This window comes from Rhinopithecus bieti, unplaced genomic scaffold (genome assembly GCF_001698545.2).
Source record: "Rhinopithecus bieti isolate Rb0 unplaced genomic scaffold, ASM169854v2 scaffold_2888, whole genome shotgun sequence".
NCBI classification, from domain to species: domain Eukaryota; kingdom Metazoa; phylum Chordata; class Mammalia; order Primates; family Cercopithecidae; genus Rhinopithecus; species Rhinopithecus bieti.
The window spans coordinates 2,321,543-2,349,412 of record NW_016804209.1 but is presented as its reverse complement, the minus strand read 5'-3'; the positions used below and the strand labels follow the sequence as shown (position 1 = coordinate 2,349,412).

The 27,870-nt window shown below is 39.5% G+C and overlaps 1 protein-coding gene across 13 annotated transcripts in view; it reads left to right on the top strand.

Annotated features, from left to right (window-relative positions):
• Positions 1 to 27,870, top strand: part of MTUS1 (microtubule associated scaffold protein 1) — a 160,410-nt gene that overhangs the window by 101,391 nt on the left and 31,149 nt on the right. For 7 of the 13 annotated variants that reach the window (XM_017867216.1, XM_017867221.1, XM_017867220.1 and 4 more), the window contains 3 exons: positions 17,130 to 17,344; positions 24,588 to 24,764; positions 27,090 to 27,156. In XM_017867216.1, coding sequence (XP_017722705.1) covers positions 17,130 to 17,344; positions 24,588 to 24,764; positions 27,090 to 27,156 — 459 coding nt within the window. Of the gene's footprint in view, positions 1 to 3,886; positions 4,363 to 17,129; positions 17,345 to 24,587; positions 24,765 to 27,089; positions 27,157 to 27,870 lie in introns of those variants that run through there. The other 6 variants (XM_017867224.1, XM_017867222.1, XM_017867225.1 and 3 more) reach the window with 2 other exon arrangements.

Here is a 27,870-nt window from a genome sequence, read left to right as displayed (position 1 = left end):
AAAACTACAATGAACATATGGTTTTGTTTTTTAAAACAAACATTGTACATGAATTCAAAGCATTACTGCTTTTAAAGTCTTATTTTGCATATTGCAAAATAAAAGGCAATGTCACTGTTCTTTGAGAGCTTATCAATGGAAGTTGATAAGTGGTTGGAAGTTGATTGTTTTTCTAATTGTTTTGTGTTAATGTTTTGATAATTACAATATATCTTCGTACCGAGGAAGAGGATAGTGTGGAAAAATTGGGCCTTAAGTTGAAGTTTATACAACTGGAATAGAGAATTGAACTTAATACATTAAAGACTATGAGGAGTAAAATGAAGAAAATGTTGCAATTAATGCTGTGCTAGGGAAAGTAAGGAAATAAATGTTAAGACTGATGTTCCATATTAGGCTAAAGGAGATTGGTTGGATAGAGATGCTTGAATCTCTGAACAAGCCACTTGGTTTAAGTTTTAATCTTCCTTATTCTTCATGATGATTAAAAATAACACACAAATTGAGTGCATTTTGTAGCATCTAAGCACACTATACAGATTATGCTAGAATCTTGTCTAAAATCATGACATTGTTTTCTAAATCCCTGATTTAAAAAACCACATTTCTATGCAGATTTCAGTGGCATTTCTATTTGTTTGAATATACTGTGATATTACAACATATTGACTTACCAAACATTTTGTATCATCATATTTTGTTATTTAAGCCTTAATATAGACTTTACACATCATTTGTTTTTCTTTGTGTCATTATGAAAACTTGGGTCATTTTGTAGGCTTTCTGTAAAATTATCCTAACACTTCTTAATTTTTTTCTGGCTCCAGGATTTTTGATAAAAAAAGGAAAATACAAACACATATAGTAAAGAAAAATAGAAATCCTGCCTCTTCCACCTCCCAGAGCATTGCTGACATTTTGGCACGTTTGCTCCAATATACTTTATCCTTTTTGTTTAAAGTTGAGATTCTACATTGCATAAAATTTTAAATCATGGTTTTGTTTTCCACTGACATCCTAACACAGGCTCTGCTTCATAGAGACTCATCTTTTGTGTGTGTGTGTGTGTGTGTGTGTGTGTGTGTGTGTGTGTGGAGGAGTTTCGCTCTTGTTGCCCAGCCTGGGTTGCAGTAGTGCAATCTCTGCTCATTGCAACCTGCATCTCCTGGATTCAAGTGGTTCTTACCTGTCACCATGCCCAGCTAATTTTTTGTATTTTTAGTAGAGACGGGGTTTCACCATGGTGGCCAGGCTGGTCTTGAACTCCTGACCTCAGGTGATCCCACCCGCCTTGGCCTCGCAAAGTGCTGAGATTACAGGCACCACACCCGGCTCATAAAGACTCATAACTAACGTTTTACCAACTACAAACTGTTCTACCTTAGGCACTAAAATTTCCTTATTTTTTCCTCTCTTGTCCTCAAGTGATGCCTTTTCCTCTTAAATTAAGACTTTTAAAAATAACAAAGACACTTTTTTTAGGTAATTCTCTCACATTCGTTCAATTTCAGAAAATACAGAGTACCTAAGTGGTAACAGACGATCAAATAATCAAAGAATTTTTTTGAACCAGTTTTTTTTTTTATCTTGGCTCCCCCCAGAGGCATATATAGTATAAAAATAGTTGTGACCTGAAAGTAATTGCTTATCCGGTTATTTAAATGAGCAAACGTAAAGTGTGTAAGGGAGTGCTTAGAGCAGTAGATTATAAGGGATGGCCATTTGTGTTTAGGGATTGCCAAGGCAGCTCCCTTGCTTTGGTGCACTTGTGCTGCATGGCCACCAGGAGGCAGATTATGTTTGGGAAAGAATCGAAACCTAGTTTGTGCAGTTCTGTCATGTATCTAATACACCTTGCTATGTTTGTGTGTATATTTCACTGGACAAATGAATGACTTTTGGCTTTTCCTCCTCACTGGCACTGTTTTAGTTTATTCCTGCAGCTTCTTACTCTGCTAAGAGATATCATTAACAACGTTTATTTTTAATATGTGTGGTTATAGCTTAATGTAATTCAAGTAAAAATGTTAATGAATCTGATTAATTGGTGATTAGATTGCTAATTTCTTCTTTTAGGGAGTCTAAAGAACTTCCCTTTTAGCAAGGATAATTTAAGGCCGGGCGCGGCGGCTCACGCCTGTAATCCCAGCACTTGGGAGGCCGAGGTGTGTGGATCACCTGAGGTCAGGAGTTCAAGACCAGCCTGGCCAACATGGTGAAACCCCGTCTCTACTAAAAATACAAAAATCAGCCAGGCATGGTGGTGGGCGCCTGTAATCCCAGCTACTTGGGAGACTGAGGCTGGATAATCGCTTGAACCCGGCACGTGGAGGTTGCAGTGAGCAGAGACTGTGCCATTGCACTCCAGCCTGGGCAACAAGAGTGAAACTCCAGATAATTTAGAATTTAGTATTACTGAATAAACAACAGACACAACCAAAATAAAGAAAAACTGCCTCCTACTATATGGAGTGGTGGCATATTTTTTTTAATCATATCAAAATTTGACTCTGTTCTTCTATTTGTTTTTAATGCTGATTGATTTCTTAGTTTTTACAAGGTTTTGGGGGGTAGAGGAAAAGGTTCTGGTATATTTTAGTATGTAGAATCTGGAAGGAAAAGGTGTTTAGGTTTTTTAATAATAAACTGGGATGAAGTAAAAGGCGACCCCTAAAAGCAGCTTGCCTTGACTTTAATTCCTTGATCATTTGGCTTCAGTTGCCATGGTGCGATGTATTTAGCAGGTTTTCCATCAGTGTATGAACTAGGTGTATCTTTCTCACAGGAGCCCTGGACGGGTTATTGGGTCTGTCTCCCTTGCTGACAGCCTCTAAAATGGCAAGCTGGGGGCTTGAGTAAAGAGGGAGGGGATCTGAGGGAAGAGGACTTACTTAAATTTTCCCTTCCTCCCTCTCTCCTCCCCGCTTCATAACCTACTCTGTAGAATTTCTAAAAGAACTGCTTCCTGCCAGTTTTAATAGCACTTACTAGTGTTATTTATGGTAACAATTCTGCATTTATTTCTGAGTCTTATTTTCTAGGAAATCTTGGAAACCGGCATAGGACATTTTTAAAACATGGTTTTGTTGTACTTTATCACATTTTTAAAAATGTTAAGAGCTGAGGCTATTTGCGATTTGTTGGAATTAGCTTAAGCGGGCATATTGTTGGTAATTCTCAGGTGCATAGCTTTGTTTTACAAGTTCCTTTGGTTTTTGCCATCGTGTTTCAGCATGCTTTTACAGGCCACTCTGCTGAAAGAAAAATTAGTAGATAACTGGCAAAGGATACTGATAACTGTGCCCCCTCACACGCCTAGTCTTTAAAGAGCGCTGTAAGAGGCCACCTGATGTTCTAAATTACTCACACAATAAATGTAGTCTTTAGAATATGCCAATCTGATGGACTAGTCCTCTGGAACTCTGATATTATCTCTGGTAGAGAAACTGTATTAATTTTGCATTGTTGACTATTTGTGAGGTCCTCAGCCTGTGGGAATTAAAGTTGAACTTTAACCTTTTGACAATCTGTCATTAATATGTTAGAATAGAAATTTTCTTAAATATTGTAGTTGGGAACATTTATTGCCTGAAGTCTTAAAAAAAAAAAAAAAAAAAAAAAAAAAAAAAAAACTTTTCTAAATACCAGGCTTAAATATAGGTTTACATGAAAAATATCTAGAGAAAAAAAATGCTCGTGTTATTAGTGCAAATATAAGGAGTGAAAAATGTTAAAATCAGTACACAGTGTACTTTCAGGAAATCTTAATTTTTTTCTAATTATGAAATAAACACCAGGCATTGGAAGTAGTTAATTTCCCCTAGTGATCTTTCAAGTGGTTACAGGATCTGTGACATTATTGGTTGTTCTCTAAAGCTCCCGAGACCACCCACTTTCTCCTCCCCTTTACCATCTCGGATGAAAACCATAACAACTCCGCAAGCATGCACAGTGTGATTTGGTTCAGAGGCGGCTTCTGGACCTGCAGGAAGGAGATTTTATTCAGGGGAAGAGCATCGTTTTGGCAACATCTGGAAGTGAAAACGGAAGCCAGAAACACTTGGCTAGCCCTGGGGGATTTTTTTTCTTCTTTGCCTCTCTGGTGGAATGACATTTGCTGTGTAGGCATGTTTCCTCTCACTGTATTTCTTGGCCTTGAAGAGTACTGAGTTTAAAAAGACAGTATGTGACAGTCCATGGAAATCGCCTCTTCTGTAAATCTCGCCACCTGCTCCGAAGACATGTTGTTGTCTCCCAAATTCTCCTTATCCACCATTCACGTACGACTGACAGCCAAAGGATTGCTTCGAAACCTTCGACTTCCTTCAGGGTTTAGGAGAAGCACTGTTGTTTTCCACACAGGTCTGTCTTGCGTACATCTCTGCTTCGTGTTGCACGGGGGACATCTTCATTAATTTGCAGATGTTTATCAGAGGTCTTTCCAAGGAGACAGATACTTGGAGAAACCAAGCTCTCTCTAATGAGAGATGAGGTTTAATTTAAAAATTGTTTTCTGTTGCTTCAGCACAAGTGCATAATACTTTTATTTTAGCAGCAGATTGTGTTGTTTGTGTTGATGGAAGACAGAATTGTTGCCTTGGTGTTCCCTAGCTCTTTTCTCTGTCACCAGCCAAATGTGTGAAAATCAGCACCTGTTAAATTATATTTTACTTCCAATGGTTGGGAAATAGGACATAGGTAAATTTAGAAGAATATTTCTTTTTCCCCTGTGTAAATGAGGTTTCCATCGTTTTTCATTGGATAGTTTCTCAGTCAGATGAGACAGTTAATTGTAATATGCTAAAAGGTTTCCGTATTCTAAGCCATTCTGACAGAAAACATCCTAATGGTTATGGAGAAGTAGTAAGTGAATCGCAAATCTAGTTTTTCGGTCTTCATAGTAAAAACGTGTGCAGTCTCAAAATACTTCCCCTGAGGTTTATGTTTGTATCTGCTTTTCATTCTCTGTGCCTAAGATGAAAATAAATTTCGTATATATTTTAGGCACATGGTGACCTGTCTGCTCACTTTTAGGGGATTGGCTTGGCCTACATTGCTACTTTTGTTCTAGATGATTTTTACAACCACAGTGAATTAAATCAGTTTTCTTCTGTAAAATATGTTAGCTGGGGTGCTGTTACATTTGTTTTGGGCTGGTTGGTGTTAGGTGTTGCAGGATTGTTTGATGAGGATGTAAATAGATTTTTTTTTTTCCTGCTTCATGTGCATGTGACCCCTCGTGTATCTTGTTTGGCACTTGGCTCATCTCTGCCCCTGGGGATTTTTTTTCAGCTGACTGTTTTTAGTTTTCCCAGAGGCATCTCCCTTCTCTGTGGGAGAATTCTGATTTTTTCCAGCACCTCTCTCTCGTGTTTCATAACTCCCCTTGACCTGTCATCTGAGTTTGCCAGCCTCTCCCTTTCAGTCTGAGCTGACAGCTGAAGGTAAATGGGGGAGGCAGCGAGGAGGTGGTCAACAGTGGCCCTCCTCTCCCAGCCCAGGGCCGCTACAGCCCTTTCAACTGAAAAAATTAATAGGTGGGGGGGGGAAAAAAAGCAAAGGGTACCCTATATTCCCTATATTTGCAATAATTTGTCTGATCGAAAGTAGCTCCACATCGCTTTTAACAAGTTTTTTTTTTAAATACTATAATCCACACTCCAACTTAAAAATAAAATCAAACAGTGTGGAAGGTTGTGCAGTCCTAGGCAAGCCTGTCTTTTACCCAGGATCCCTGCCTGCGCTCCGTGGAGGCAGCCACTGTCAGGCTGCTTGTATAGCGTTCTTGCACGTTTCCAGTCGCGTGTAAATCTACGTAGGTCTTTTATATTCTTTTTTTGTTATACAGAAATAAAAGCATACTATATAGTCTATACCTTTTTAAAGCTAATGTATTTTAGACTTGCATGTGATCACATTTTTATCTGCCTCATTAAAAAAAATAGTTCTGTAACATTCCATTGTTGGATAAGTCATGATTTACTTAACCAGTGCTCTGGTAGTAGGCATTCTGAGTTGTTTGTAGTGTTGTTGTGAAGCAGGTAGCTTTCCAAGACAGCTTAAGCAAAAGACACAAGGCTTCTATTACCAGCGTTTGGTTAATAGTGATGTATTGGGCACATTTTATTTTCTAAACTTATGTAAACTATTTTTTGTTGATTTGCAATCATAATTTTTGGAGCTAGAGTTCACATAGAGGTGATCAATCTATCTTATACCAGGAAGTCTCAGGCCCAGAGAGCTGAATTCGCTTGCCCAAAGGCGCGCAGTAAGTGGCAGACATAGGACTAAAACCTAGGACCTCTTTTTAGAATTTTTGGCGTACATATTTTCTGGCTGCAAATTTTGCTGTAATTTTATTAGATCCAAGGAATAGCAGGGATGGAGAAAGTGTTTTGTGTGTTGGAGGCTTTTTAAAATCCTGTAAGGAATATAATTCTGCTTACTCCCAGTATCAGTCTTTTGTGGGCTTATCCGTATTATGTCATTTTAATGTCCGAGGAATCGTCCGTCAAGTGGGTATTGACACCGTCGCAGTGACTCTTATCTGAACGGACTGTCAGCAGTACCTTGGGTTTGTATCCTTAGTGAAGGAAGTGGTGTTGGTTGCCTCTGTGCAGTGGTGTTGACCTGGATTCCAAGAGGCCTGGATTATAGCCTTGATTCTGCTAGTGACCAAGTGAATAGCCCTGTGCACCTAACCTCACAGGGCTACAAAATAAGGGAATCACATGAGATGACTTCCAGGTTCCCCTTAGCCTCAAAATCTGTGAATTTTCCGACTGAAGATTTGAAAACCCTCGGTGCATTACTCTGCTTGGAAATTCATCTTATCTAAATGAATTGTCTCCTTATTTTTACCTCCTAAATTCAGTTAATACTCCTGAATTATCTGTTTCTTTTCATGACACCATGTGTCTGCTCATCAGAACCCACCTTTGTTTTCTGTTGTTGTTTTTTGTTTGTTTGTTTTAGATGGAGTCTCGCTCTGTCGTCTAGGCTGGAGTGCACTGGTGCTATCTCAGCTCGCTGCAACCTCCACCTCCCAGGTTCAAACAATTCTCCTGCCTCAGCCTCCCGAGTAGCTGGGATTACAGGTGCCTACCACCACGCCCGGCTAACTTTTTTGTATTTTTAATAGAGATGGGGTTTCACCACGTTGGCCAACTGGTCTGGAACTCCTGACCTCAGGCAATTCGCCTGCCTCAGCCTCCCAAAGTGCTGGGATTACAGGCATGAGCCACCGCGCCTGGCCATACCCCACCTTTGATTCATTACTTGTCCTGATTTATCCACGATCAGTTGGTTGCCAAACTCTTAAGACTCCATCATTTGAAATCTCTATTTGTTTTTACCCCCTGCCAGTACCCTAGTTCAGGCACTATTATGTTGAAGCATTGAAATTGCTCTTCTTGGCTGGTGCCAGTGGCTCACACCTGTAATCCCAGCACTTTGGGAAGCCAAGGCAAGAGGATCACTTAAGGCTAGGAGTTTGAGACCCGCCCTGGAGAGTTAGCGAGACCCTGTCTCTATTTAAAAAACCACACACACAAAATTACTCTTCTAATAAGTAAAAAGTGGCCAAATATGAACAGTTTTGTATAATCTAGGCTAAGATGTTGACTGGGCTTTCTGAAAAGCTTTCTATTTGGTCTGAGCCTCCAGCCTTTCCCTTGCTTCTACACTGTCTTTCGCATTGCAGATTAATGCATTTATTTCATAAGGAAGTACCCATTAGATGTGTACTGTGTACCAGGCATGATGATAGGTGCTGAAAGTATGGCTGGGAGTAAGTCAAATGGACCCTGCCTTCACACAGCCCACTGTTTAACAGAAGGAGACAGAGCACCAGGTAATAATACAGGGTATGGACCAGTGCCCAGGCAGCTCTTAGCAGGTGGAGGTACCTTTAATCCAGGTCCTCCAGTAGAAGTGCCTTTTAAGTTGAGTTCTCAGGAAGTGGAGAATTAACCAAGAAACCAAGTGTTTCAGACAGAGAAAAAAGCATGTAAAAGCCTGGAGGGGTTTGAGGAAGGGCTCCTTCAAGGAAACAAAAGAGTTGTAGTATTTCTGAGCATAGAATGTGGTGGGACGGGGGCTGGCCATTATAGAGATCCAGCCAGAATAAGCGTTCTCACTGATCCTATGTAGAGGGCACTGCAATAGGACTCTTAACATTTTATACCTGTCTGTGGGACAGAGACTAGAGAAGTCACAAGCTCTATTTCCCAGCCTCCCTTCTAGGTAGATACAGTCATGTGACTGAGACTCGGCCAATGAGACGGAAGCTGAAGCGAACTGGCACCTGGGCACTCTGATATATTATTACTGGGTGGTGTGCACCACTGGCAAAGCGTGCTGTTGGATTGATGTTATCTTTCCTCTGTAAATAGGGGAGAGGAGGGAATTTGTCAGAAACTGTGCATGATGTCGCAGGACATCAGGCGCAGATGAAAATCTGAGAAGTCCAGTGATGACTTCACTGACGTGGGGAAAGGTCAGCAATAGTCTTTGTTACCAAAGTATTAAACTCCGTCTCTTTCAGAATTTTACCTCAGCATACTAGTTCCAGTTTTATAATGAGGCAGGGGAAGGAAAAGACTTTGCTAAGAATTTATTCCCTGCCACTTAGCATTCAGTTTTTCTATGAAGCTGGAAATTCTTGTGTTAATTACTATGAAGAGCATCATTTGAACCTCACAGGTTAATTTCCTTCTTGACTCCAGTGAAGGCAATTCAGTACACTAAGGACAGAATTCTTTCTGCTGAGCTAGTGACATTAAACGTGATTACTGCAGCACAGAGGAGGAGGAACACATGTACATACATATCAAGGAATGGCAGAGTTAGTATCAGGACAAAATACTTCCATTTACTTTTGCTATTTTATTATATTTTGAACTTTTAGGTTCAGGGATACATGTAAAGGTTTGTTACACAGGTAAACTCATGTCACAGAGTTTGTTGTACAGATTATTGTACAATAAATAGTTTATTGTACAGATGATTTCATCACCCAGGTATTAAGGCCAGGACCCGAGTTATTTTTTTCTTCTACTGTCCCTCCTGCTACCCTGCACCCTCATGTAGACCCCCGTGTCTGTTTCCCTTCTTTGTGTTCATGAAGAGAACCGTTTTAAACAGGTGTTCAGTAAGAGGCAGGCAGAATGTGAATGCGTTTGTTTACAATGAAATTCATCAAATTATGTTCTCGCATTTGGTATTCACTTTCGACTCCTTTTAGATGGAATTAATAGCTTCACTAAGAAGCAACTTGTCTCCCCTGAAGAAAAGCAGCTTTGAGGTTGTTCAGTGGCTCTACCACTGAGTGGATCCTCATCTCTGCTGTCTTCTTAGCCCTGTCTTCGTGATTGTTGTCTCATGATCTCACAGTGGCTGCTCCAGAGAGGAAGAAAAAGAAATGAGGAAGGGGTGGTGCCAGTTCGCTTCAGCTTCGGTCTCGTTGGCCGAGTCTCAGTCACATGACTGTATCTACCTGAAAGGGAGGCTGGGAAATAGAGCCTGTGACTTCTCTAGTCTCTGTCCCACAGATAGTTTTAAAATGTTAAGAGCCCTGTTGCAGTATCTGCCACAGAGAAGGCAGAACAGGTATTTCTCAAGCGGATGTTGGCTGATTATAAATGAGGGGAGTATATTATTTAACAAGTTGGATCTTGCAGTAGGCCTTGCTGTTTATGCTGTGCATTTTGGAGGGGCATTGATTACCTATTTGTAATGATTCCAGTTAAACTTTCAAGTTGTTTTATTGTTTGGATGTAAGTCTTAATATTCGATTTTTGATCTCTTGAATGAATTTTCAGTTATAAAATACATTGGGAAGGAATGTGCTCAACTTTAAGTGTGGCTGATGTATGCTTAATATGTTATTGCTGCATTATGGATGTATTATGGATTAGGAGGGCATTTACTCATGTACCGTGACGTGTAATAAACTTCAGTTTCTCTTGTGTTTTTCTTACCACAAAATGTAGACGTCAGTGAGGCCATATTAAAAGGCTTCCATTAAAAAAACCACATGTTAGAATTTGCGTGTGACAAGATAAAATTTAGGCTTTTGTAGAATGCAGAAGAAATCAAAAGGACCAAGATGAAGAAGAATGTGAGATGTAGCCTTTCACTGCCCCTTAGTTATCTTACTGTGAATCCAGATTCTTCCTTTCAGCCTCCTTGAAAGCAGTCATGAAGGATTTTGCTGGACTCTTGCCACATACACAAGTGTTAGCTAAAAACTGGTTATTACTTATTGTATGATGCTGAAATCATTTTGTTGTGGATGGATTCCAAGCTTCTGTAGCTGTGGCAGTTTTAGAGCTGTAGCTTTGCCGTGACATGAAAATCTCCCCTTTTGTAGTTAAAGCTTTCTGTTGAAGAAGACAATAAAGTGTTAAATGCCAAGTTTTGTTCACAGTAGGTAAGATTTTGGTAAGTTTAAGTTTGTAAGAGTGAGATATTGAAAGAGACAGTATGTCCTAATCTGACGAGTTTCAGATAATTAGAGTTTTATTACACTAAATTATGTTTTAACGTAGTATCCACTTTCACACACAAATGGAAAGGAAATAATAAATTATGGTATGGAGTTGCATTCAGAATGGGAAGGACAGCAGTATTTTTCATCAAGAGACATTGGAGGAACATGGCAAGCTGTATATAGTAAATAGTTGTTTCGTTAGAACAATTTATTCTGGTTAATTAATAGAGAATTACCCTATAAATGAAGTAATATACTTTTTATGAGCTTTAAAACATCTTTCAGCACTAAGAATAATATTTTATTAATAATGTATGCATATTCTTAGGTAGAAACACAACAGATGTGAGTTAAAGATATCTAATATTTAATATCATATTTCTGTGTTTAAGGCAATACTTTGGGTTATTTTAGTACCCGAGGGTCCTTTTTATAAACATCAGCAATTATGTGGCTCTGTGGAAAATTAAGACTAATAGAGCTTTTTTTTTTTGGGTGAGAGATTTGCCTTTTTTCTCCCTGGTGCCCTGAGTCCTAGGCGCCTCTCTTCCAAATTGCTTGTCCTTAACTGCTTAGTATTTTGAGAATGATGTTCTCTTTTTATTTATTGCCTATATTACAAATATTTCTAGTATTTAAGTGGCTATTTTAATTTTCGTTTCTGTTGTAAGATAGTCTGTTTTTTTCTTTTTCTTTGGGAAGATACCCGGTAGTGGGATTGCTGGGTTGAATGGTAGTTCTATTTTTAGTTCTTTGAGGAATCTCCATACTGTTTTCCATAGAGATTGTACTAATCCACATTCCCACCAACAATGTATAAGCATTGCCTTCTCTCCACATCCTTGCCAACATCTATGTTTTTTTGACTTTTTAGTAATAGCCATTCTGGCTGATATGAGATGGTAGCTCATGGTGGTTTTAATTTGCATTTCTCTGATGATTAGTGATGTTGAACATTTTTTCGTATGTTCTGCTTTTGCATATGTTGGCCGCTTCTCTGTCTTTTGAGAAATGTCTGTACATATCCTTTGCCCATTTTTTATAGGGGTTGTATTTTTTCTTGTTGAGTTGTTGGGGTCCCTTATAAATTCTGAATGTTAGATATTTGTCAAATGCATAGTTTGCAAATATTTTCTCCCATTCTGTAGGTTGTCTGTTTACTCTGTTGACTGTTTCTTTTACTATGCAGAAGCTTTTTAGTTTAAGTCCCATTTGTCTATTTTTGCTTTTGTTGCATTTGCTTTGGAGATCTTAGTGATGAATTCTTTGCCTTGGCCAGTGTTTTTTCTAGTCCCTGTCCCCGCCCAGGAATTTTTATTGTTTCAGGTCTTACATTGTAAGTCTTCAATCTGCCTTGAGTTCATTTTTGCACGTGATAAGAGACAGGGCTCCAGTTTCTCTCTTCTCATTTTCCCAGCACCATTTTTTGAATAGGATGTCCTTTCTCCGTTGTATGTATTTTTGCTGACTTTGTCAAAGATCAATTAGCTGTAAGCATGTGGCTTTATATCTGGGTTCTCTGTTCTCTTCCATTGATCTATGTGTCTATTTTTAGACCAGTGTCATGCTTTTTTGGTTGCTATAGGAGGGAGGCAGTGGCTTCTTAAAAGTACTTCTGAATGTGGTGAGTTTGTATTAACTCTTCTTTGAGTTAGTAGTCCATTTTAGGTCCATAAGAGTATGAGAAATTTGCTTTTTTCCTACCGACTATGTGAAAAATAGTTAAGGGAAAGTTTGGACTGTTGCTTCAGGAAAAATTTTATAAGCATAATTAACCCAAACAGGAATTTTTTATATGACTATGCTTTCTGTTCTCTAATCTGCTTTTAATGTGAAGAAAAGAAATAGAACCCTTTTTCATATAATATGTGCTATTGCAACAAATTCTACTAATATAGTAATGAAAAGTTTAAATGCTGAGGCATCCTAAGTCCTCCTCCCACACCCCAAAAATAATTGGCTTGGGTAGTTTTTTTTTTTTTTTGAAATGGAGTCTTGCTCTGTCACCCAGGCTAGAGTGCAGTGGCACGATCCCAGCTCACTGGAATCTCCGCCTCCCGGGTTTACGCCATTCTCCTGCCTCAGCCTCCCCAGTAGCTGGGACTACAGGCGCCCGCCACCGCGCCTGGCTAGTTTTTTGTACTTTTAGTAGAGACGGGGTTTCACCATGTTAGCCAGGATGGTCTCGATCTCCTGACCTCGTGAACCGCCCGCCTCGGCCTCCCAAAGTGCTGGGATTACAGGCATGAGCCACCACACCCGGCCTGGCTTGGGTAATTTTAAATGTCTAAACACTGTGCTTTGCTGAGCTTAAAATTTTCCATTTTCAGTAAATGCCATATCTACCTAGAAATAGAAAAATATTATATGTCTCCCAAATGATTACTGTTAACTCTTTTAGAGTAAACAGCTAATGAAAGGAACACTGGAAAACTTCATACAAACGTAAACTAATAGTTGACATGAATGATAACTTTAAAAACCTGTATGGAAGATTGCGTAGGCAGGATAAGCACCTGCCACCAGATGCTGGGGAAACCCTGACTGAAAGAACTTGTGTGTAGGTGTCCCTTTGAGGACTTTTAGATGTGTATGATTAGATTAGGCAGAAGGAAGGGAGTTTTCTGTCTGTCCATGCTGCTAGCAGGGATGAAGAGACCCCTCACTAACCTCTGAGTTTATAACCTATGTTTTGTCAACCCCACAAACAAACCTCGGTTTTTAATGGAATATGTTGTGGAAAGCACATACCATCCAGTCAGTGACTGTCACCTTTATGCAGATAGGTTGAGATTTGGAGTTGAAGAGGTGAGCACTAGGGAAACATGAGTCAACAGAGATCTTTGGTGTCTTTGTGGCTCTCTGAGCAATACCACCCTCTTATGTGATACTTCTCCCGTCCCCCAGAGCACCAGGGCAGGTGCACACCCACCACAGCAGTGCCCTCATGGTAGAATTTAATTAATATATTTCATGAGTGAGTGAGTAGGTCAATGAGTATACACAAAAGTAGACAACATTCGTTTCCAAATTCTGTGTTTAGTTTGTGTTTCATGGAACCCAAGGCAATGTCCCTCAGTAGGTCTCCTCTCTAACTGGATTTTAATAATATGAAAAGCCAGCAGGTTGTGGAAATGTGTGGCTTGTTTGGTCTAGAACGGATGTGTCCTGAGCTGCTAGTATGTGGTGATGGTTAATCCGTGTCTGAATGGGTAGGTTTTTTTCTCAAAATTGCTTTTGGTCTTGGGATATAGAGGACTATTTGCCTAAGTGACTTGAGCCTGAGAAATGGGCATCTTCCTCTTTCGCCAACCATTTTCTTTAAGAAGATGATACATGACTTCATTGCACTAGTTTTAAATTTCATTAAATTGAGGTTTCTGAGTAGAAAGAACAAAGATAGCCAACAGTGTTATCCAGCTGTTTTCCAAATGAGCCAATGTCTTTGGTTCTGGCCTTTGCTTTCCTGATGGAGGTCGCCATTTCATTAGAATGAGTCCCAGTAAGGCTGGATCACAGCTGATGGTGGTAATTATCTTGTTGAGAGAAATCTGAATCGATGTAGAAGTTAACATTTAATTTTAAGATTTCTGATTAAATGGATCCTTTGAAATCAGAGCATGTTCTGTTAATAGGTACAATAAACAAAATAATTTATACTTTTGTATAAAAGCTTTATTATCAAAGGAGTAACATGCTGATAAACGAGGGTAAGGGCAAAGTTTGGCTGATATTATGCTAATTTCACGTAAGTAATGAATCCTGCAGGATTTAAGGGAAACCCCTCCCTTTTCAGTACTGTGAAGTACCTGTTGATGAGCCTTGGGGCTTTGAGCATCCTTGGAGATTCTTGCGTCATCTCTGATCTGCAGCTGAGCCAGGAGTGGGGAGAGAGTGGGAAGCAAGTGGAAACTGGGTCATCGGCTGCCATGTGGTCACACTTCATCCTTAGGGAGCACAGTATATGGAGCGGAAGATTGAGTGCACAGCACGCATTTCCAGCTCCACAGAGATGACAGTCTGTTTGCTCATTGGCTCTCATTTTAAAATTTGAAGACACGTACTCTGAGACGAATACATAATGTGTTCTTTCCTCCTTAATCATAAAGCTATTCTGAGTAATCACTAACAAACACTGTGTAACGTTTAGATTCCTGTGTAATTTCCCCAAGGAAAAATTCTACATAGACTATTTCCTTGATAGCTAAGTATTACATAAAAAATGTATGTCCTCGAATTTCACTTTAACTGTCTTTTAAAAGTAATTTCGTTTACTTCTTATATTTAACTTTTGAAGAGGTAATATATTTATCCCATGGTTAAAAAGTATAAAAAATACTTCAGGATACTTTGTAGCTGTCTGATTCCTATTACCTTCTCTTCAAAAGTAAACATTGTTAGTATAATTACATGTATTCTGTGATATTTTTGTTACAGATTTATAATTAAAAGTAAGAATCTTGAATGTTTCTCCAAAATATTAATATAAAAGATTCACCTCTCAGATTTTGTAAATAATTTTAAACTGACAGTTTTAAAGCTCTGAAATTGTGTTTAAAATAACATTCATTAGCATAGAAATTCTAGAAAGAGAGCCAAATGTTATTCAGGACTCAGGAAATGATAAAGCAGTTATCAATAAATGAATTTTTAAGTAAGTTTTAGTAGGACATATACAAATGATATCAGGAGAATGAACTTGTGTCTATATTTGTTGCAGTAAATTCTAGATAGTAAAGGATCTAAAAATGTTTATAAAATTATATTACACATAGATGTTTATATGTGGGTTTATTAAAATGAGTTATCAGATAGATAATGGGCTTATATGTATTACAGCAAGATATTATTACATTTGTTGCATTATTTATTTTTGTATATGTCATGTATTACATCACCACCTAATCCCCTTTCCAAAATGTGTGGGAACAGCAGAGGCTTGGCATTAGAGGCCTGGGTTCTGACTTTGAATCTGGATTCCCGTAGGAGTTGTTTACACCCAGGGAAGACCATTCACACTTGGGAGCCCCATCGTCCCCCCTGGGGTCATTGGGGGGATGAAAAGAGAGGCAGAGTGAGAACACTCTGTGATCAGTGAAACACTGTGGGATTACTATTACCTGTTATGTGACAATTTCTAAAAACGTTTGGGAAATGACATAAAGAATACTAATCTCATGGTCAAATATTTAGATTCTTTTTTCATCAATAAGTGACTAGTAATTTGTTCGCCCTTCAGGACTGTAATATATTAACTTGGCTATTCTCTGCATCTATGGAAGTGACAATTATTCATAAGCTACTATTAATTGCTAATAATAAAAAGTGATGGATAAATACTTCTCCTCATCAAGTATTACAAAGACACAGTGAAACAATGGATATTTTAGTCATTTTAGAACGGAGAATTATCAAGTATTAATACAAATAAGAGTTATTTAACCATGTAATGCAGCCATAGAAAATAAGAGCCTTTTTTCCTGTTTTTAACTTAGTTTATTCAATATATTTAGCCATTTGTTCTTAGAACATGAGTACTAGTATTTCTTTGTTTTTCTTTAAGCAATCACTGTAATAGTTTGCCTCTTCTCAAAAAATTAGAGAAAATAATTACTAAATTTCTTTAAAAATTGTCTTAGATTTGTTACCACAGAATGTGGATGCCATAATGAAAGACTTAGAATAAGGGAACTTTTATTTTTTAGTTTCTTGTGTCTTTTTTTCCACATTTACGTTTGTTTGGATTACTTGGCTTGTTTATTTCAAGAAGCTAAGCAATTCATTTCTTGTTTTTCCAATTCTGTTTGATATTCAAAATGACTGACACATTTGAAATGGTTCCAAGACTGAACAGTTTTTTATTTAAAACAGGGTAATTCCCAGGGCACTATAGCGCAGGAAGGGAATAATCACTTAGCGTGGCATTTGGGTTGGATTTGGAGTGTTATAGCATGCGCTTTAAAAAAAAACTGTGGGAGCCATTATCACTCCTTGGGCAAAAAGACCAACAAAGCTTGTGTTTGGCAGAAAATGGAATAGTATAGTCAAGAGTATAGTACTCGTAGCAGTGAACTTACAGAGGCAAAATCTGAGTGTTTTCAATGTATGTTATGATTTATTAGAGATTAGGAAATGACTCATCTGCAGTATAAATCTGTGTAATGACTAGGCCATCATCAGGGAAAAGATGAGAGATTTGTAGAAAATGTATGGGAGGAGAGAAAGGCATTTAATTAAATGTCCAGTGATTTGTGTGTTTCTTTCGGCATATGAGATCAGAAAAGTCAGGCTTCTCGTCAGCCAAGGTTTCTCTACCAGTTTCACTGGAAAATGGGAAACTAGGAGAACAGACTCATTTTGCACACAGTTTTTGTGTTTCTGGGTTGCCAAATCTATTTATGTCGTGTTCCTAATTCTCTGTTCCGCATAAATCTTTTAAAGTCATAACTGGCGGCCACTGTGTTCGTGAATTCCAACCATCTAGATCTCCAATTCATTCTAGCTCTCATCCGTATGCATTCCTTACAGGAACATAAATGTGTTTTCGTGGCTTATCTGGTTGTTTTTGAACCCATGTGGTGGTGATTTTAAAAATTAACCTCACCTGTCTTTGTATCTATGTTAATTCCTTTTGCAGTTGAAAAGAGCAGGCAGAAGAATCCCCGAAGCTTATGTATCCAGACACAGACGGCTCCCGATGCACTGCCCTCTGAGAAAAAACGTGAATTGGCGCAATATAAAACAAAATGTGAAAACCAAAGTGGATTTATCCTGCAGCTCAAGCAGCTTCTTGCCTGTGGTAATACCAAGTTTGAGGCATTGACAGTTGTGATTCAGCACCTGCTGTCTGAGGTAAGGATGTGCATCCTAGAAAGATCCTTTTTCCTTGAGGTCGTGGGAGCACGGGGAGGACTTGCTCATGTGCTCACCTTGGGAATATCTAGGTAAATGATGGGAAAGATCAGGTGTAATTCATCGCATTACATTTTTGTCAGTTCACCAGATAACCTGAGTGGGTCTCTAGAAATTTGGCATGGAAACATTTTCTCGCTTCCTTTTTTTACCCCTAGAGTCTGTTGGTTAGAATGGCAACAGCAAGAACATAATTGCCTGTTACACCGCTGTGTGCCTCTAGACCTAAACTAGCATTAGCATTTTTTTACTTAATTTTTCTGTTTGTCTGTGTGTAGCTTTTCATATCACACTTAGTTTAATGCTTTGAAAAATGAGGTTTGTTATATTTATGGATTAAAGAGCACTTTTCAGAAAGAATCCCCAGAATCATATCTGGGAATTCTTTCTGAAAGTTCCGTTTATTCCTAAATAGTCCCTGTGGTGCAGCAAAAGCAAAGCAGATTTGCCGTGTTGTTACTCTTCCCTAATATTCTTCAGGGATGTTACTTCACAAACTGGCTAAAATTCATTGAGAAAACCAAGTTTATATCAACATGTTACTGACATGGCAATAAAAGCTGTAATTATTTCAGGGGGAAACTGATCAGAGAATATAACTTGAGCTCCTTAGTTTTTAATTACAGTTTTAAAGATGGATATACATGATAACACAAAAGAAAAGGAAAAAACAAACACAAAAACTGGCCAAGTACTGTGGCTCATGCCTGGAATCCCAGCATTTTGGGAAGACGAGGAGGAAGGATCGCTTGGGGCCAGGAGTTCAAGACCAGCCTAAGCAACATAGGGAAAAAATAAAAATTAAAAGCAAAAAGAAAACTGTTCAGTTTGGCTGTTCTGTAGTTTCGTTCAGATCAACAAATCTGTCCTGGTTTCATACAGAGGCCCCTGTGACATGGCTGCCTGTTTAGGAAGCAGGGAGAGAGAGAAGTAGATGAGACTTGGTCTGTGCCTTGGAGAAGCTATCAGACTAGTAGACAGTTTCAATGAATTCTTTTTTTTTTTTTTGAGATGGAGTCTTGCTCTGTCCCCCAGGCTGGACTGCAGTGGTGCGATCTCAGCTCACTACAAGCTCCACCTCCCGGGTTCACGCCATTCTTCTGCCTCAGTCTCCTGAGTAGCTGGGACTACAGGCGCCCACCACCATGCCCAGCTTATTTTTTGTATTTTTGGTAGAGACAGGGTTTCGCTTTGTTAGCCAGGGTGATCTTGATCTCCTGACCTCATGATATGCCCGCCTCAGCCTCCCAAAGTCCTGGGATTACAGACATGCGCAGCCACAGCCGGCCTCAGTGAATTCTTGATGAGTATTTTACAGCTTTCTCCAGATGTTTTTTTTTTTTTTTTTTGAGGGGAAGATGGGGACTACCTAGTTTTTTAGTTATGGTAATAGTATATGGTATTTTTGTTTCTCTTTCATTTGTAAGAAAGGAACTCAAGAGTGTGTTTATATAACCAAGTAAGCTAACTAGAAACTGTATACTATCAAATGTGGGGAACAATTAGTTTTTATATTTAGAAGTAAACCAATTATTTTACTGTATCTAGCCTAATAGCTCCCATCCTCAACTATTTTCTCTCCTTTATCCTCCTCGTGATGTCAGTCAAGTCCTGTGAACTCTCATTCCACAGTGTTTCTCCCCTTTCTATGTCTTTGCGATCCCCACTCATGCCCTCCTTGCCCAGACCCTGGATAGCTGTCCACTAGATTATGATAGCAAGTTTGTTTTTTTTGTTTTTGTTTTTTATTGTTATGGAGTCTCGCTCTTTGGCCCAGGCTGGAATGCAATGCGTGCTCTGGGCTCACTGCAACCTCTGCTTTCTGGGTTCAAGCGATTCTCCTTCCTCAGTCTCCTGAATAGCTGGGATTACAGGCACCCGCCACCATGCCTAGCTAGTTTTTGTATTTTTTTTAGTAGAGACGGGGTTTCGCCATGTGGGCCAGGCTGGTCTTGAACTCCTGCCCTCAGGTGATCCGCTCACCTCGGCCTCCCAAAGTTCTGGGATTACAGGCGTGAGTCACCACGCCCAACCTGTGATAGCAACTTTTTAACCAATCATTAGGCTTGCACTGTTTCTCCCCTATAATCCATCCCAAGCACTGCTGACAGCTTCGTCTTACGAAAGCATCCCATGCTGCTGATTAAATCTTCCAGTGGTTCTCCCTTATCTATAGCTCATCTGTCCAGTGTGGTAGCCACTAGCCATATGAGACTGAGCATTCGAAATGTAATGCATTGAATTGAGATGTGTGGTAAGTGTAAAATACACTTGGATTCCAAAAACTTAGCATGAAATGTAGACTATCTTATTAACAATTTTTATATTGAATATATTGAAATATTATTTTGTATATATTTGAGTTAAAATATTAAAATTAGCTTCATCTTTTTCAACTTTTTTTTAATGTGGCTACTAGGAAATTTATAATTACATAACTCACATTGTTATTTTGTTTTGGGGAGACTCTGGTTTTTAACTGGGACTATAAGGCTTTTTATCATTTGGTAACAACTGCCCCTTTTAATGTTATTCTCATGCCCAGATGCTGTAGCCATACATAAAGAGATGGAGGAGAAGCAGGAAGGATTTATTGAATACTAGGTTGGTGCAAAAGTAGTTGAGGTTTTGCCATTGTGCCAAAAGCTGCAATTACTTTTGCACCAACCTAATATTTACTAAGTGCCAGATACTCTTTCTTACCTTATTTAAATCCTCACCAAAGACGTGAGTTGGAATTTATAAATAAGAAAATTGAGAAATAGAATTAAGTAATTTACCTGCTATCAGATAGCTAGCAAGAGGAGAACCAGGACATAATAAACCTAGGTCTAGGACGCTATCAACTAAAAATGTCCTATAAACTTCCTGTACTTCATCCTTTGTTCACCTTTTGTTACTGGGCTGCTGTCCTTGCCCCCAATACCTACATGTTCAGATCGGTTTTACAGCAGATCACATCACCACTTGCATTTAATTTACATAGATCAGTATACAAACAACTAAAATAAGAAAAATGCAGGCCAGGCGCAGTGGCTCACGCCTGTAATCCCAGCACTTTGGGAGGTCAAGGCAAGTGGATCACCTGAGGTCAGAAGTTCAAGACCAGCCTGACCAATATGGTGAAACCCCATCTCTACTAAAACTACAAAAATTAGCTGGGCATGGTGGTATGTGCCTGTAGTCCCAGCTACTCAGGAGGCTGAGGTAGAAGAATCACTTTACTTTGAGAGGTGGAGGTTGCAATGAGCCAAGATCACGCCACTGCACCCCAGCCTGGGCGACAGAGGGAGATTCCATCTTAAAAAAAAAAAAAAAAAAAAAAAAGCAAATTAAATGAAGAACACAAGTCCACTTTGTATGCCCCCACACCCAATGAACAAAGAAGGCGCAGGAGTCAATTTGAGATTCAAGTCAGGAGTCTACCCTTCCTTCAGGTGTCTTCTCAGTCCCTGAACACCTCTTGTGGCGTGAGCATTCTGTACTCTCCACAATCTTAGTGTTTAAAGACACTTTTCCCTCATACAACCTGGCCTCTAAACACAAGCTGAGGCCTTTATCAGGTGCTCAGTTATAGAGAGAGTAGATCCAACACTAGAGGGAAAAAAATTCACCGGGTTGGATCTACAGAGAGATGCATTGTCCACAACATGGCAAGCTCCTAGTGACTTTCCCAGACATTCGTACTGTGTGTGAATTTCACCTTATACCTAAATTTAGGTCCTGAAACCCAAGGAATGGTTCATTCACTAGATATAGCCCCAGAACCTTATTTTTTTTTTTTTTTGGAAGACAGTGGCTTGCTCTGTCACCCAGCAGGCTGGAGTGCCGTGGTGCAATCTCAGCTCACTGCAATCTCCACCACCTGGGTTCAAGCAGTTCTCCTGACTCAGCCTCCTGAGTAGTTGGGATTACAGATGCCCACACCCATACCCGGATAATTTTTGTGGTTTTAGTAGAGATGAGGTTTCACCATGTTGGCCAGGCTGGTCTTAAACTCCTCACCTCAAGTGATCCACCTGCCTCGGCCTCCCAAATGCCTGCTGGGATTACAGGCATGAGCCACCATGCCCAGTCCAGAACCCACTCTTTAGTAAATGATTTCCTGGCCTTCTAGATCTGCGTTCTGTCCACCTCTGGATTCCAGGAGCATATATGCTTCTCTTTCATTCTCTGCATTATATTAGAGATACTGGTTTAATGCTTGTTTTTGCTTTTTAAGATAGGAAATTTACTGAGGGCAGGATCTGCCTCTAGTTCTTTATTATGAAAGCATCCCAGCAGCTTTAATAAACAACACAGTGTGTAGGTGAGTGAACATGTGAACAGAGAGGATGGAATTCCAGATGTAGGATGAGCATAAAGTCTTATGTAAATGTTCTTTGTTCTCTTTATTTTATAATCAGCAAATATTTACTGATTGTGTAACGTGTACTGAGTACTATTATAAAACAGTTGGAGGCTAGGCATGGTGGCTCACACCCATAATGCCAACACTTTGGGAGGCTGAGGTGGGCATATCACCTGAGGTCCAGAGTTCGAGACCAGCCTGGACAACATGGTGAAACCAAGAAATACAAAAATTAGGCCGGGCGCGGTGGCTCAAGCCTGTAATCCCAGCACTTTGGGAGGCCGAGACGGGTGGATCACGAGGTCAGGAGATCGAGACCATCCTGGCCTACACGGTGAAACCCCGTCTCTACTAAAAAATACAAAAAACTAGCCAGGCGAGATGGCGGGCGCCTGTAGTCCCAGCTACTCGGGAGGCTGAGGCAGGAGAATGGCGTAAACCCGGGAGGCGGAGCTTGCAGTGAGCCGAGATCGCGCCACTGCACTCCAGCCTGGGCGACAGAGTGAGACTCCATCTCAAAAAAAAAAAAAAAAAAAAAAATAGCCAGGCACGGTGTCACATGCCTGTAGTCCCAGCTACTTGAGAGGCTGAGGCACAAGAATCACTTAACCCAAGAGGGCGGAGGTTTGCAGTGAGCGAAGATGGCACCCCCCCATTGCACCTCCAAGGCCTGGGTGACAGAGTGAGACCCTGTCTCAAAAAAAAAAAAAAAAAAAAATATATATATATAATATGTATATATATATGTATGTATATATAAATAGTTGGAGAACAAAAATCTTGGGCAAAGTTAAACAATTTTAAAAACTGCGTTAACCTTTTAGTTCCCATTCCCATTACAGAAGTATATATACTGTGTTTCTACACAGACACACACACATACACATATATATAAAATACATATAGATACACATTGTATACATATATAATGTGTATGCATTTTGCATATGTGATATACCTGTACATTGTATGTCTGTATTTTTATATATGTATAATATATAGGTATTGTGTGTGTGTGTATATATATATTTTGTTATTGCTAATCTTTTCTAAATGGCATTAGAGCCTTAGATTATGGGTAAAAGTGGTTGATTAAGAGAATCTTGCAACTATCACGCTTTTGTTGCAAGTCTACCTAATAATTCTAAGTTTCCCACTGTAGTAGCAGACATATTTCATTACATATCAGACATTCTGATGTCTCATGAATGGGAGAACTAATGTCACACTCTCTGTTCCTCGAAAGACACACTAACGTTACTTTAATTTTTTTTTCTAATTCTTGGTTTATGCTTGCTTAGACAGTATTCTGCACAAACAGCCGAAGTGAACAACAGTAGTGATGGTAATAATTAAGCTTCTTCATGAAAGGGTCTGTTGGGTGGGTTTCTAGGTAAACTTGAACTGGTCACCCTCCCCAAACCTCTCATTCTTGAAAATGCCTCCAAATCTTTTTTTTTGCAAGTGGAATTTTACCTAAAGTAGCACCTAAATGAAGTTGAATTTTGAATGATACTAGCAGTAAAGTTGTCTCGGAACAAAAAAACGTAGATGCATTGAGCAAATTCGCAGTGTGGGTGATGGGAGGAGGTCAGATGCAGCACTCCTCTGAACCGTCTGATGTGGCTTTTCTCTGCAAGATGCTGTGGGCTGTTGATGCTACCTAGTGGCTAGCAAAAATGCAGGCACACCGATGGGACCACAGCCAGAGACTAAGTGCCTGTGTCCCAGGGACTCCTAGTTCAATTACGGTGAACCCATTTTTTTTTTTCTTGGAACATTTCATATATTTAATGCATGAGCATAAAGACATCTTTATATCCAGATTTCCACTTTTCTCTTTTTTTTACATTGTGTGAAATTCTACATGTTACAATACAAAGAGAATTGAATCAACCTGTTACCTGGATGGTTAACAGTTTATTCTCTAAGAAAGAAACAGTGATCTCGGAGCAGCTGAGTAAAAAGAAACAGTAAATCAATATCTAAGGGACATATAATGCATTTTATCATCTACAAGTAAAGGGTAAGTACATGTAAAGCCCAAGCTATCAGGGAGAGTCAGGCAGAAACTAACACGTAGTATGTGTCTGTTACAGTATGGGCACGGGGGTCAGCATTTCACCTACGGATTGTATATAAAGCCCTTCGTTTTCTTCATTCCTGCTTCCCATCTGATGAGGTCATCTGCCTTGATCGATGACCAAAAGAACTGAGTCTGGATGTTCTAGTTCTAGGTAGGCCCCGTGCTTCTTGAAGGCAGGGACCATGTCTTAAATTTCTTTTATATTTTCACAGCATCTGCTATGAAAAATGCTAGATTAATTAGTTTGAAGTAATAAGTTACCAACCGATTTAGAAGGGTAAATGGTCTTTCTGTTGATTTGGGGGAGGGGGATATTGTCTATGATATTTACCATTCCTAGAAGGTTTATATAATGAGTCAGTAAAGAAAGTCCTGCATTCTAGAGAAGGTGGTGATGACAAGCATGTGGAGGTGAGATATGCGTGGTCCGTGTGACTTGCATAGGAGAGAGGCTGGGAGGCTAAAGGGAGGCTGGATGCTTCAAGTCCACGGAACTATGGTGAAGTAGTTTTTTTATTTGTTTCGAATGCACTCAGCGAGGCTTGTTGTGAGCAAGGGAGTTTATATATACAAAGAATATGGACTAATAATCTACCAGCCCTCTGAAAGGTGAAGGGATACTTCCGATAGACCAGGAATGGGCTAGGATCAGGACTAGTGTGGAGATAGCACTAAAAGAAAAAGTGTAATGGATTCAAGACACATGACAAGGGAAGAACTGACTGACTTTTGCACCACCCATTTAGACAGAGAGTGAAAGATGGCCTCAAGGTTTTCCTGTTGCTGTCACTGTGCCTGACAGAGGTTGGAAGATGTCAGTAGTTTCTGAGGCATTAAAGACAGGACCGTGGACTGCAGTGGAGTTGAAGTTTGGGGAAATGTCGATGTGCTTGGTGAAACTCACTTTCCCAAAACTCCCTTTAGTAAGTAAAAAATCACCGGGTGTATTTTTGCAACAGAACATAATGTTTTCACAAAATTAGTCTTTGAAATTACACTAACTGTAATTTTTAATTTTTTTCATCTTCCCATAGTTTCCGTAAATTTGAAAAATGATTTAATTTTCTTGCCATCTCTTCCTTATTAGCAACTCGGCTAGTACTGAAAAGTGAATTTTAAGCAAGTTCACCAAATGAGTTTCAGGATTTCTTGTGGGGATTTAGTAAAGCTGTCTTGTTTTTCCTGTTACTTGAGTGGCAAAGCTTCCTGGTATTTACTTGAAGTAAATTACTAAACAAAATTAAGTGTTAAATTTCTGACATGAGAAGTATATATGATACATATTTTATGTTTTTCTTCCATTATTATGCAGGCTGATTTTCCTCACTTAAATTTCTGCATTAGAAAACCAATTACTTGTTAATTTAAAAAACTCAGACTCATTGGTGGTTTCAGAACAACTTAATACCATATTTTAAAAAGCCAAATATTTAGAATACCATTGAGGCCAGAAGGTACTCAGTGAAAAGTGTCTCTTAAATCCCAGTCCCAGCTGACCATGTTTCAGTGCTGGCGTTTAGACTTGATGTCCTGAGCTATTACTGAGAGGTGAGAACGAAGTAAAAGTTAAAAATATATGGGGTCTCCAACTCTGCAGTCAGCACTTCGGACTTATTTTGAAACACTGCTCATTTCATAATGCCATTTAAAATTCTAAACGACAGCACGCCCCTTTCCTTGCTCTTCACCTAATTCATAACCTCATTTAGTATATGCGTTTTGAAGAACAAGTTTCCCTTTTCTATTAGTAAGTGTGATCATCTAATGACCCCAATTAGAGAGGGGAGGAAAAAGGCTCACAAGTCTAAAAATAACTCCATTATCCATGCAGAGGGGTCAGTTTTCTTTCCCTCGTTGCAGCTGATATTTAACTAAATGGCAATCGATCAGTCTAATGCCTGCCTCTCGTTTTTCATAAATGAAAGGCTGTGGCTTTAAGTAATCGCAGGCTGCCTGTGCCAAAGGCAGAAGCTGCAGTATCAGCTTCTGTGAGTGAGGAATCCGAGGCGCACGGTAACCTGCAGGACATGAAGTAAGACGCCCGAGGACCAATGGCACGCCTCCTGCCAGAGCTTTGAATGTAGACAGACCCGACTGGTGGGTGGCGCGGCCACCTGTATGCTTCTTGGACAGTGCGAGGGGTGGGGGGACTTGGAGACAGAAGCTGGAAAATGGGCTGCCCGAGCAGCAAAATGTGCCTGTATTCTCCATGTGCAGCACCAAGGGTAATTAGTATTTGTTTATAGTGCTTTTCTGGAAGAATGTCAGGACTACTGCAGAGGCTGTCTGGAATTCGGGGAAAATGCTTGGAATGACAAGCAACTCTTGCCTGCAAAGGCCGGGTCTCATGATCTCTGCAACGCTGTGATCAGGATGCGGTGGGAGCTCCGTCTTGGGTGATCCTCGTGAGGGCATTTTTCAGTGAGCTTTGAAATTCTTCATTTTTTTTTTTTAGTTACTCCCTGGTGCTAGGGAATCTACCTTTTAAGGAACTGTATGCAATTACTGTGTTTGTGTAACTGTGTGTATGTGTGATTGCCATGAGTTGCTGGTAACTTGAAAGCGATTCTTGAGCTGAAGGTTGATAATAGCTTCTCTGATACTAAAAACAGCCATCTGGTTTTCTTTGTTTTGTTTCTCTAACATCGATTTAGAATCATCACTGATCCAAACTATCATCATCCTTAGAAAATAGGATGTAGCTGAAAAAAATTACTTTAATTTTGTCTTTAAAGAATTATCTTTCTGCTGCAGCTTTCTAACAAACTTTTTATCTTTCTTTTAGAAGGATTGGCATTGTAACGAAACTTTTTTATTTGCAACTATAGGACAAAGTGCATATATGTGCGTGTGTTTAGAACATTAAATATTTATCTTAAACTGATTAGATGTTTATTGCCCTTGGAGGAGGAGAACGCATTATGTCTTAAGTACAGTACGCATTAGCCGAAAGGTTCTATGGATCAGCAGTGAAGCACTGGCTCAAAGTAAATATTTCTAAATGGACCATTCACTGCCTCAAACCAGAGTTTCACTGGGACCTGCAAAAATACAGATTTTTGAATTACGAATTTCCTTAACAACTAAGGGACGACTGTGTTTCTTTTCACAACACAAATTGTTAGTCTAAATGATTCATATCTTGGCTTCCCCATAGTGGGTCTTATTTTCCTAGTGATAACAAATGTGTACCTTACTGAAAGGGACCCTCTTGAAAACATGAGTAACTTGATGTGTGTTTTCCGCAGCGGGAGGAAGCGCTGAAACAACACAAAACCCTATCTCAAGAACTTGTTAACCTCCGGGGAGAGCTAGGTAAGAGCTTTTCGTTGTTGTTGTTGTTGTTAAATTTTATGGGACAAGGGGAACACTGGAAAATGTGGTTGTCCTGTTTGCACTGTGGCTGGAGTTGCATGCTGGGAGCTGTTGGCACTCCCTGTCTGGTATCTGGGCGAACACTTAACTATCGACATTTCTTTTGAATCTTGGCAGCTTGACCTTCAGTTCACAGAATTCCTGGCCCTGATCTGACTAAGCCTAGCAGAACTTCTGATGAGCAAAACATTTCTCTTGCTGAAGAGAGGGACAGAATTATTTTTGTAATTGTGTGAATTCCTGTTAAATAATGTTGTCAATTTTTTTTTCTGAACCGCTTTTCATATGACAGTAGTGAAAGTTTCCCCTCTTGATAAACAGGAAATCCATTGTGCTTCCAAGGGTTAGTTTGTGAGTAGTAAGTATGAAGTTGAAAGGATACCGTCCATTAGGGCAACCTGGCTGAAAAAGGTACATTCTGTTAATCTTACTATTTGGAGGGGGCTGATGGTGAACCACCTCTCCGCTCCACAGGAAGCCCCATGTCCTAGCACCCACCACCCAGCCCTGCAGTTTCCAGGTTCCACTCTTATTTTAGTTCCAGTCTTTCCTGGAAGTCCTTAGGGTTCATGGAACAGACACGACACTGCCTTTGCTTTGCTTTGCTTTTCTCTTTTCTTTTTCTCTCTCTTTTTTTTTTTTTTTTTTTTTTTT